The sequence below is a fragment of the Wyeomyia smithii genome, chromosome 2, assembly GCF_029784165.1.
Source record: "Wyeomyia smithii strain HCP4-BCI-WySm-NY-G18 chromosome 2, ASM2978416v1, whole genome shotgun sequence".
In the NCBI taxonomy this organism is placed as follows: domain Eukaryota; kingdom Metazoa; phylum Arthropoda; class Insecta; order Diptera; family Culicidae; genus Wyeomyia; species Wyeomyia smithii.
In genome coordinates, this window is record NC_073695.1 from 165,249,449 (window position 1) to 165,262,313 (window position 12,865).

At 38.0% G+C, this 12,865-nt stretch overlaps 1 protein-coding gene across 2 annotated transcripts in view; it reads left to right on the top strand.

Annotated features, from left to right (window-relative positions):
* Window positions 1-12,865, top strand: part of LOC129721021 (probable ubiquitin carboxyl-terminal hydrolase FAF) — a 77,367-nt gene that overhangs the window by 16,990 nt on the left and 47,512 nt on the right. For both annotated transcript variants that reach the window (XM_055673055.1, XM_055673056.1), the window contains exons 10-11: window positions 11,131-11,281; window positions 11,334-11,639. In XM_055673055.1, the coding sequence (XP_055529030.1) occupies window positions 11,131-11,281; window positions 11,334-11,639 (457 nt within the window). The remainder of the gene's footprint in view (window positions 1-11,130; window positions 11,282-11,333; window positions 11,640-12,865) is intronic.

Sequence of the window (12,865 nt, forward strand, 5' to 3'; positions counted from 1 at the left end):
GATTGCTAATTTTGTTATTTGTTATTTTTTTATTCATATTACTTTTTTTATATTTGTTATGTTTCAGACTTAAAACGACTTGTTATTCGTGCAAAAACTCGTGAAATAATAAATGATTTGCAATGGGCCAGAAAACTCTAAATAAAAATATAAAGCCTTTATCATTACATTCTGAACTGAAATAGCTTTGAATAAGTTTTTGAAATAGCCTTCTGGAGACAAATTGACAGATGAACTCAAAAAAGATTCCTGGAGTGATTCAGGAATTTTGATATACATATTGCTAGGGTTACTATCCACTCATGTATAGGGCCCCACAGGAATCTGCTCCAGAGTGGTCATTTCAAATATAACTCGGAAAATGGACTCAGAATTTATAAAAGTCAACTTCTGGAGTGATTTCATGGATTCCGATACCAATATTGTTTGGTTTTATTGCCAATTGTTAAAATTTGTCTCGCATCTTGAACCTGGCCCCGGAGATCCGGATTTGCAGGAACCACATGGGGATCAATGGCTTTTTAGGTCCCGTATACTGAAAATAGACAAATTTTCCAATCTTTTGACGGATCAAGATTGAAAATCGGTCAAGAATTAAATAAGTAAGAAGCATTTCATTTTGGTGGTTACCCGGGTACCCTGCCGAGTACTTACGTGTGTTAAAATTGCCGAGTACATAACGGTTAAAGATATGTTTATTTAAAAACATGTTGGCCTAAATTTCAAAGACAATAACAACTTTAAAACTTACTCAAATTCAGTAAAAATTGAAAAATCAACTTCCTGGGTGAAACTCTTGAAGTTTTTGATATTTATTTGAAAAAATGAGACATCGCGATTTTTAGTGATCCGTTTCACGAATTCTGACCCTATTTTATCTTCCGGTCTATGAGAACTTTCAATAGCTCAATTTCTTCATTTAAATAAGTGTACAGTAAAAACTACATATGATGCAACACACTCGTGGCCTTTGGCCAACTCGATTGTCCGGGGTGAATGCTGTCCTTACTCGCTACCGCTCGTTCGGACGTAAACTAGGGAATCACCCCTATGTTTGGAATAGACCTAGGAAATCCAACAGATCAGTTGTTTAAGTGCACGTGGCCGCCGCTTCCGACGGCGGGTCGGGGGCCGGCTCGGGCTGCGGGAGCAGTGCCGGCCTTGGGGGCCGCCACAGTCCCTTGCCCTCGATTATGCGGCAAAGCCGCATCAGGTATACACCTATGGGTACGAACATACCTATGAATAGTAGGGTGGGGAAAAGTGATCGACTTTACAAAACCAAGTTTTTTTGGTTCCTTTTGGGGCCCCAAACAACCCTAAACTTACCTGAAGTCGATTGGTTTTGTCTCCATCTGGCGCATTACATTTCAAATTTGTATAAAAATTTATATGGGAAAACCTACTTTTTTGTATTTACCCTCCTAGAGAGCTCAATAATGCTCTAACAATGCACTACATTATGTTAAATTATAGTATTTTAGATACCTAACAACTTTGCAGAGGACACTGAAGAGCTAGAATGTCCCTAAGAAGAGCTATAGCTGTTCAAAGTTGAGTATGTCGATTTAAATGCAGAAAATCTTGTTTTTGTGCCAACATTACCAATTGTCCGGCGTCAGTAGTATTCCCATCAGAAGTAACCTGTCGTTACGAGTTTGTACACTCAGCTGGATCAAGCAAACAAATTTAGGTCAATATTCTAGGCATAGAAAGAATCTACAACATGTTTCAAAGGTTACTTCTGATGGAAAGCTGACTGACGCCGGTACACTGGCAGTGTTGGCAGAAAAATGATTTGCAACATAAATTTCGAAATACTCAACTTTGAACAGCTCTAGTATTTTTTTGAAACACCCTAGCTCTTTAGTGTCTTCGGCCAAGTTGTTAGGCATCAAAAAACCTACCATTTGAAGTCATGAAAGCTGTGGTTTGGGCCATTTTGAGCTCTTTAGAATGAAAAATGCATAAAAGTTGGTTTTTCCATACAAATCTCCATACAAATTCGAAATGTAATGCGCCAAGCGGAGACAGAACCAATCGACTTCCGATAAATTTAGGATTGTTTGGGGCCCCAAATAGAACATAAAAAACTTGGTTCTGGCTTTCTGCTATCAAGTTTCGTTTTTCCATATAACGATTCTCCACCCTAATGAATAGGGACATACGAAGCGGTAAATTGCCTAGTTGAATCTTGACAATAGTTCGATGATTTATCTCAAACTGTCAACAAAATAAACAAAGCGCTGAAGAGTTTTAATTAAATCGAACACCAATTTTCGCTCTGGTTCAGTTTTTGTTAACCTTTGGATAATTTTATTAAAAAACACAAGATTTAAACTCTCGTTATTCAAATTCGTTTGAGCATACAAAACGCTAAAAAGTTTCAAGTAAATACATACATGAATTTTTGCCTTGAGCTTTTGTAAAATAGATGACTTTCTAATATTTCAGCTCAGCTTGGACGCGTTGCTCTCGCATCGATGAAATCGCGATACATATACTCATCATTAACATTTGTATGTCTCTCATACTCTCATACTCATAAATTAACTCTGGGGACGTGCGACCTTCGCTGCGCGGTTTCGTCATGAATTAATTCGTTAACATAGTTTTGGTTGGGTAGATGGTCACGCGGTGCTCTCGCATCGATAGAATCGCGCAAATGTCTTATATATCAAAGTCGCTTTTCACGCGGGCCGCGTCAAAAGAACCCGCGTGAAAAATACGTAAAAAACCGCATAAAATCCGGAATACGCGTGAAAATAGCCGCGTAAAAAAACCTGCGTAAAAAACCGCGTAAAAAGTGACCTTAGTGTATTACGAAAATTTCATGACCTATAAGAAAGCGTGATTAATTACTTACACATCATTTCGCACCTGCATCGTGAAACAATAAACCGAATTTCTTGGGGGAAAATCCTAGTATTGCTTAGAACGCGCTTTCGGGGAATAAATTTCGAGGAAATTTCACACTCGGAGAATCAAATTTCGGGGAAATGTTACATTCGGGGAATCGAAATTCGGGAAAACGGTACATTCGGTAAATCGAAACTCGGGGAAATGATACATACGGGGAAATGAATTTCGGGGAAGTGGTACATTCGGGGAAACAGTACATTCGGGGATATAACATTCAGGAAAATATCATTCGGGAAGTTGTGTTTCGGGAAAAAGACTTTCGGGGAAATGTGACACAACCGTTCAATAATGGTTTTGCTTTATTGATATAATGTTTTCTGACATATTATCGATACACACAAACACATCGTCTGAATCCAAGCAGAACAAAATAAAATTGATTAATAGGTAAGGGCAAATTATTATTGAATGATGCTTCTGTTTAAATGTATTTATTATATACACCTCCATGTGATTTGTAACGTCTACCTAAGTGGCTAGCATTCATTCATTAGCCTTATAATGAGTTATGAATATTGTCACAAGTTTTTTTTTTATTTTGAGAAAAATACCGAAAATACCGGTTTTTCGCCTCTCCAATACCGGTATTTCGGTCATGAAAAAAATATCGGTTTTACCGGTTTCCCCGGTTTTTGTTTTACCGGTAAACCACCCTATGCATAGGTTTCTGGGAGAAAACAAACACATCACTAGACTACATCAGCTCTGAGAAGCGATCCGCTCGTTGCGTTTGTCTCTCCATATGCCGGTCGTTAGTGGAAGAAAGGATATCAGCAGGAATAACATGTCGCTTGGAGCAGCAGTAGTGGTGTGGTGCGGTTAAAGGGAAAGTGTGGGGGAACGGACTACTTCGGCAGCGGTTGAGTTGAGCGAGAGTAGGAGAGCACACGCTGTAATTTTCTTTCTTTTTCTGACAATAAATCATATTCATGAGTCCAATGAATAAGAATATAACAAGATCTGATCGCTCTGTGTAACAGAGACGAATAACTTCATATACCGGGTTGTGCACATTGAGTACCACTTGTTGTGGTGTACACTAATGAATAGAAATATATCGTCGAAAGGAAAGCGAGGAGAGTGCATCAGCGCCGATACTTTGTTTTTTGCCTACTGACGACGATATCAACGCATCTTAGGCTTTTGTCATGCTGAATGCCAACGCGAGCGATCGGGCGAGAAGCTTGCCGTGGGTCAATGAACAGCTCTACCTACTCTACCTACCTACGAAAATCGGGGAATGTCAGGGAATCAATTTTTCGATCAGGGAAATCAGGGAATATCAGGAAAAATAGAAAAACAATCAGGGAAATCTTTTTAAGCGAGACGCGATTTGTCATTAAAACGACTCTTTAGCGCTAAAACGGATTTTTCCAGCATTAAAGGCTAATGCGGGACTTCTACTGTTTGGTTTCATATCCAATCGATGTTTTGCCTTTCTCCTAGAAAGGTATAGCAATCACTGGAAAAACCAAAGGTATAAAAGTGGTCCCAATGGCCGAATGTCATATACCACTCGACCCCTTTCGACGAACTGAGCATTTTCTGTATGTATGTATGTATGTATGTGTGTGTGTGTGTGTGTGTGTGTGTGTGTGTGTGTGTGTGTGTGTGTATGTATGTGCAACTTTTTTTTCTCACTCACTTTTCTTAGAGATGGCTGGACCGATTTTCATAAAATTAATTGCAAATGAAAGGTCTAGTTGCGCCATAGGTTGCTATTGAATTTCATTGTAATCGGATTTTTAGTTTAGAGGTTATGTATCAAAATGTAAAAATCACGAAACATCAATATCTCAGAAACCACACAACCGATTTCAATAAAACTGGTTTCAAATGATCGGGCTGTCTCCAGAACCCTTAACTTTTGAATGTCGTAATGATTGAACATATGGTTCAAAAGTTATGTAAAGAAAAGTTATCCTGAGGTTGTTTATACTCACTCATTTTTCTCAGAGATGGCTGAACCGATTTTCATAAAATTAGTGTCAAATGAAGGTCTAGTTGCCCCATAGGTTGCTATTGAATTTCATTGCAATCGGATTGTAACTTTGTCCGTTGTTCATGAAAATGTGAAATCACATAATGAAAGTAAACATATTGACTTCCTTCTAACGATCACTGGCTAATTAAAAGGTAGTAAAGTGATCCAAATGGCCGAATGTCATATACTACTCGACTCAGTTAGACGAATCGAGCATTTTCTGCATATAAGCATGTATAGGTGTATATGTTTGTGTGTGGGTGTGTACGTGTGTATGTGCACCTTTTTTCGCACTCACTATTCTCAGAGATGGTCTGACCGAACAGATTTCAATGAAATTAATTGCAAATGAAATGTCTAGTTGCTCTATAAGACCCTATTGAATTTTATTGTAATCTGATTTCTAGTTTAGAGGTTATGCATCAAAGTGTAAAAATCACGAAACATCGATATCTCAGAAACCACACATCTGATTTGATTAAAATTAGTTTCAAATGAACGGGCTACCTTAAAAACCCTTAACTTTTGAATTTTATGAAGATTGAACATGTGGTTCAGAAGTTATGGAAAGAAACGTGTTCTGGAGACTATTTAATCTCACTCATGTTTCTCAGAGATGGCTGGCCCGATTTTTATAAAATTAGTGTCATATGAAAGGTCTTGTTGCCCCATAAGACCCTAATGATTTTTTTTACAAACGGATTATTACTTTGCCTGTTATGTTTAAAAATGTGAAATCCAGCTATGAAAAGAAACATATTCCAAGACAACTTACGTGGACTCACTCATATTTCTCAGAGATGGTTGACCCGATTTCCACAGAATTAGTATCAAATAAAAGGTCTACCTACCTCATAACACCCTATTGAATTTTGCAGTAATCGGACTGTAACTTCGTCTGTAATGTATCGAAATGTGAAAATCACGAAACTTCATTATCTTAGAAACTACACAACCGATTTGAACAATATTGATATCAGATGAACGGGCTAGTTAAGGGTTAACTGATGAATTATGATTGAACACGTGGCTTCAAAGTTTGGCTGCCCCATACGTTACCTTTTCATTTGATTGTAATCAAACTTAAGCAAGCGTTATGTTTAAATTTGTAAAACAACGAAAGTCTTTTATCTCAAGTATTACACGACTTATTTGAACATAACTAGTATCATACAAATGAGTCATCTCTCAAACTTACAAATAACAAACTTCATAACAATTTGATATGCTGTTTAAAAGTTTTAGAAAGAAAAGAAATTCAAAGACTATTCAACACTTTACCTGCTTCGATCAATATATATGGCCTCAACATGATTTAAATGTGGTATCGTACTATCTGAACGTTCCCGGCATCGCTCGTGATTAAATTGTTCGAAATTAAGAGTCATTGCTTTTATTTCGCTATTTCTCAAGTACTAACATTACGTCAAATTTCATATTTTATACTTTAATTACAACATCAATATTTTAGAACCCAAAAAGTGGATAAGGGAATTTTATCAAGAGTTTTTTTCCTGCCATACTATACTATTTTTTTTGGTTTGAACTCTTTTTGTTTTTGAGCCAATATCACATATTGTATATTTTGTAAATCGCGATACCCATTCCAGTGACTGCATTCCGACTATGTTTATCCGACTAATACCTGTCCTCATACTTAAAATTGAATATGCGCATTGCGACCATTTTATTTGCATTTTGTTCAAATCACGATATCAATTTCTGTATCTCAATAAGGGTAACGGGGGTATTTTGGCTCGCTTCAGGAAGTGATTTATTGATTAAAAAAAATGATTTTTTGAACATGAATACATGCTCTATTATTTATTGTTCATTGTTGGTCTTGAATCATCTGTCTATCATACCATTGTTAAGAGCTATGTGTCTACTCTACTACACATCGTTCAACTTAGCAATCTATTTCTTAAAAATATATTTCTTAAAAATATCAAAATTTCTACGATATTTTGAGCCATCAAGTCAATAGCCCACCTCTATATTTAGAACCGTGTGCTGAAATATTTTGGACTGATGGACTATTTTAGATCATGATTGATCTTTTTAGAGTAGAAATAGTGTATTTACGATACCATCCTTCTATCGGGAAGTTTTCGCATTTTTAGGTATTTGAAAATAAAAAAAAACATCGGGCTTATATCAGTTTTGCAGGCATTTGCAGCTAGTTTCATATCGTTAAATTAATAAATAAAGGAATTATAACCTGCAGATTGCTACAAGCTGCTTCTCCGTTCAGCGCGCAACGGCCGACAAGTAAATAAAGAGCTGTCTACCTTGGCAAACATAGTCCGGCCATGCCATTTTTACTTTTTTCCACCTGTTAGAGTATAAAAACTGTTTCTATGGTATTCAATTGATATAGCTACAATAATAAATAGTTACAATAGCATATTTGTTACAATAGCTTTCCAAAGTTAGGCTGAATATCACCACTTTTTCTTGATTTTGGGTTGACTCAGGCATGATTTTTAATAACTAAATTCTAAATAATACTACCTAGACTCAGTGTCTCGACGAAAATGCATAGTGCTATATGCTTCTTAGGTATGTTATTTTAATGATGCACACATTGTTTCCTAATATTCATTGAATTTATCAGATAAAGTGCGTAAAAAGTTCACGAGTGGGTCAAATATGTAGGTGGACCAAAATACCCCCGTTGTCTTACAACAGCTACTACATTCGCATCTGCGGATGTCTGAAAAATCATATCCGTTGCATCCCCATTCTAAAGCCTGTATCAGACTTACCGTTGTAGCGGTTGACCGCTACCGTTCCGTTCTTTTTCGACCAACCAGAGCACAGCGGTCGACCGTCGCTTGTTGTTGTTGCAAAAAATAGAATCTTTTCTATTTTTGCCGCCGACCGTTCCCAAAGGTTGCCGGCTGCTGTCATTGACATGGCGAAGGCAAACGAATCTCTTCACACCTACACAAGATCACATACAGAGACTTGACAAATGAAAATGTGTGCTTCTCTTTTTGGCACACACGACAGCCAGTCAAAACATTGATAGCACCGGCAACGCTGGTTGGCGATGTCAATTTTCGACCAACGCACACTGGCAAAAATGAATCCAAATTTCCACTAATTAAAAGCCGCTGGGCTGGATACCTTCAATATAGCATTTCTTATGTAAAATTGGTCAACAAATTGATTGGCGATGGTTTTATTTTGGACAGGGCACGGGAAATGGTCTTTTTCGCCTCTTTTCACCCTATTTTTGCGTATTTTTGAAAATATAGACCCTTTCCCGTGCCCTGCACAGAATGAAAATATCATCTATCGATTTATTGGGCAATTTCACATGAGAAATGCTATATTTAAGGTATCCAGCCCGGCGGCTTTTAATTAGTGGAAATTTGGATTTATTTTTGCCAGTGTGTGTTGGTCGAAAATTGACATCGCCAACCAGCGTTGCCGGTGCTATCAATGTTTTGACTGGCTGTCGTGTGTGCCAAAAAGAGAAGCACACATTTTCATTTGTCAAGGTTCTGTATGTGATCTTGTGTAGGTGTGAAGAGTTTCGTTTGCCTTCGCCATGTCAATGACAGCAGCCGGCAACCGTTGGGAACGGTCGGCGGCAAAAATAGAAAAGATTCTATTTTTTGCAACAACAACAAGCGACGGTCGACCGCTGTGCTCTGATTGGTCGAAAAGAACGGAACGGTAGCGTTCAACCGCTACAACGGTTAGTCTGATACAGGCTTAAAGGTTTATGACTGTCCTACTACCATCTCAACCATCGATACTTGTTAATTCATGAAGTAGGCAATGTATGTGATTTTTTCGAGGATGCGAGGGTGTGATTAAGACTTAGAAAATTTTTTTGCGGGTTTGAATCCTGTCTGGACGAGGATAAATTTTTTTTCGTAGCCGCAAGGTTACAGAGTCCGCTTTGATAAGCGGGTGGTGGTGGTTGTTGAAAGGACTTTAACATGGGTTTATTCTCAGGCTTTCCACTACATACCCTTCCTTCAATCAGAATTCTATACTACCCCTGCTGACTTTCATCCTAACAAAAAATAAGTCCCTCTTATAATAAATCTGGTTTGGGTAACGCATAAATAGTTCTCTTTAGTGGATTGTAATTATGGCGCGGTCTTGGTTGGAGGAACGAGGTTTCGAAAATACTGCTTTCTCTTGACAAAATAAGTTCTTCTTATAATTAAACTGACCTCAGGAATATTTATTCCCTCCAGGGAATTTTGATTGGCGATACAGTAACTGTTCGCTAACTGGGCACGCTTTAACTGGGCTTCTATTTAACTGGGGGCTCGCTAACTGGGACGATTCCCAGTTAAAAAAGACAACCAACGTCAATGATCAAAACGATCGGGTGGCATGCGAATGGGGAACACTAAAAGATGATGATGCACCTTAATAGTTTCGCGGTCATCTTTCTAGTTTGGCCTTCTAGTTTGGGATTTAATAGCAACATTAACAATAACAAAACTGATAGAACTTTTTGTTTGGTGACCAACTTTAACATGAAAATCTTTTATTAAAGTGTCGTGAAGCAGTGTTAGCCTGCTGTTCATCGAAATCCCCCTCAACGTTTATTTACGTTTGAAATGACATCCCAGTTAGCGAGCCGATTTACTGTATTAGCACGGGGAACGAGGTTTCGATAAGACTTCTTCCTCTTGACATAATAGGTCCCTCTTAGAATTAACCTGGCCAGAGAGGAACGTTAGGTGTAGCCTCACTCCAGGGAATTGTAACTTGGCGATATAGGTAGGATAGAAAGAGGCTCGGTATAGTAGAGCAGTAAGATTGAAACGAAAGGTTAAACTCTCACACACGCATGGATATAAATAAAAAAGATTATCATTCACTTCAATAGTGATACTGATAATAATATAAAGTGCGGAATACAGAAAACACCTGTCCACACAGGAAAAAAAAGTCATAGGACAAAAAAATGTAATTACAGTAACTATTCGCTAACTGGGCACGCTTTTTTTTCGTGTTGGGTATTTTCGTCACTGCGACCAATTTTTTGATATTTTGTGACATATTCCCCCTTTTTAATTTCGCTAAGTCAGGATAACGTATCACTATTGGAAGTGGTCGTTACAGTCTGGCCAATAGCATTAGTCCAGTCCGGTATTATACTTCGTATGAAGCGTACAACCGTACTGGGATTTGTTCTCCAGATTTCAGAGGGTTCCAGAAGACCTCTCTCGAAGAACTTATATCTTTTGATAAAAATTGCCGGACATCGGCATAACAGATGTTCCGAGTCTTCTTTTTCCATGCCACATACTCGACATGTATCATCTTGAAGTTTTTTCATAACCTTCAAATGATAACGGCTCGGACAATGCCCTGTTATTAAACCAGTATACGTGCTTAGATCTTTTTTTGAAAGATCCAGTATTTTACGAGTCATAGAAACGTTCGGAGTGATGAAACGTTTCGACTGCCCACGGATGAAGGTGTTTGTCCAGTTGGATTCCACTTTCAGTGGGAAACGCTTTTAGTTCCATTCTAAGGGAACAAGCGGATAGACCACAGGGTCGCATGGGCACGCTTTAACTGGGCTTCTTTTTAGCTGGGCGCTCGCTAACTGGGAGAATTCCCAGTTAAAAAGACCGCAACCGTCAAATATCAAAACGAACGGGGGGGCAGGTGGACTGGGAACGAAGATTAAAAAATTCAGTTTTTTTGAATCGAGCATATTTAAAATACTAAAAAAATAATATTGCTGACAAATGTACCCGCTATATAAAAGTAAAGTTTAATATCTTTATTTGAGAGATAAATTTGTAGGCGTGGCTTCCCTATTTGGTGATCAACTTAAGAACGAAAATCTTTTATGAAATTGTCGCGAAGCAGCGTTATCCATCGAAATCTCCCTCGGCGTTGAGATGATATTCCTGTTAGTGAGCTGATTTCAATAACTGGGAAGTGCTCGTCGCTTAGTTAGCGAACAGTTACTGTAGTTCATGAATAACCGATACTTGGTTGGTGTCTCCCAACTCGTCTCGAGATACGATGCTGGTCTTACAGACCAGTCCTCGTATGGCCGAATACTGGCTCGGGGTAGATTATTAGTGTCATGAAGGATTGTAGCGTTATCCCCGCAATTGTTCTGGTCTGTGCAAAGTTTAAGTCCAACAGAAAGCTCAAGCTCCGACAACGGAATGTGAGCACCTGGGCTTGTAATTTTTCGTTATATTACGATGATTTTTCTTTTGCAGTTTCTGGATTGGCCAAACTTGAAGGCGAAGTGATAGACATTGACGACAGCAAGCCTGATGATTCAACTGAAACATGTTATCAATTAACAGGGATTGTTGTGCACAGCGGGCAGGCTTCTGGTGGACACTATTTCAGCTATATATTTCACAGGTTCGTTTCGAATACGCTATTATAACAATTGCTTAAAGAAATTGTTTCTTAGGGGACCAGATGGTTCTGAAAAATGGTATAAATTCGACGATGGTGAAGTATCAGAATGCAAAATGCACGAAGACGAGGAAATGAAAGCCCAATGCTTTGGCGGTGATTATATGGGTGAAGTGTATGATAATAATTTGAAAAGGATGCAATACAGGCGTCAAAAAAGATGGTGGAATGCGTATATGTTGTTTTACACGCGTTGTGATCATGCACCGATTACGTACACAAACTGTGTAGAACAATTGTCCCTAGCTGAAAGCAAACATTGTATCTTACCAATGCCGGCACCGATAGAACAAAGTGTAAGGTATGTATATCTATTTCATACGTTTCATGAATTGCTTTCATCCAGAAGCTTTTGAACACTAGTGAGTTATCCAAGAAGTTATTTATATTACTAGTGAATTATCCAAGTTATTTTGCAAGACACCTGTTCAGTGACGAGAGAACGACAATGGGAGCAAAGCGTGGCGTGCGTGAAGACATTTCACAACTTACAATATTCGTACCTCTATGTTGTACCCAAATCCGGACTTAGCAGCACTCCAACATCTTCAACCAACTTGAAATGTATCGTGTTACATGCAGCGTTGCCAACCTTCCAGTGTTTCCTGCATATCTCCATTTTTTTTCAAGATCGCCAGCGAAACAGCTGAAGGTTGAATATTTCCAGTTTTTTGGAAATTGTTCTTGTTTTATCCAGTTTTCTGTTCATTACCACATTTTTTGAACTCATTCCCATTACATGTCTGGTCTTTTCAGTATTTTGTGCATTCATACCCCTCGGTTTAAGATTTTTACGAAATCCAATTTTAAGTACGCCAGTGACTATAATCTCCATCAGCAAAAAATGTTCTTTCAGCCTCTTTAATTACATGCAATAATACGGTGCAGCATTTTTCAACCGAAAATCAAATAAAAGCTTCAAATTTATATGTCCAGTTTTCTCCAGTTTTTTATTTTGAATTTCTCCAGCTTTTTATAAAAAAAGGTTGGCATCGCTGGTTACATGAATTATTAGTTCAGGTTTTTAGAGTCCATGTCCAGTGATAGAACTCAAATCTTTTTGACAACTTACACCCAATCATATGCCGAATTCGTTTTTGCGGCCGGCCTACACCGAAATTACACCCCACGTGCTACTGTTATTTTTTTATATGTGATTTGACAGCTGCAACACGTGGGGTGTAGTTTTGGTGTAGTCCTGCCTCAAGAACGAATTCGACAATAAAGTGTGCAGGTTTTATTGCGCAGAAATCGTTGGGATTGGGATCTTTTGAAATAGGTGTGAGTGAACGCGAGTTTGGAATAACCTCGATTTTACCAAAAATGTCGTTCTGTTTTCATATCTTTTGGTTGCTTTTCATCTTGAATTATGGTGTCGTCTTTGGCACTTTTTGAAAGATTTTTCTTCGCTACGAGGTTCTTCTATTCAATAACCGCATTTAAAAAATAAGAACTGAAATATTTTTGTTTATTTTCCAGCTTTTTTTTTAATTTTAAAAATTCATTGAAAATGTGCAGATTTTTTTT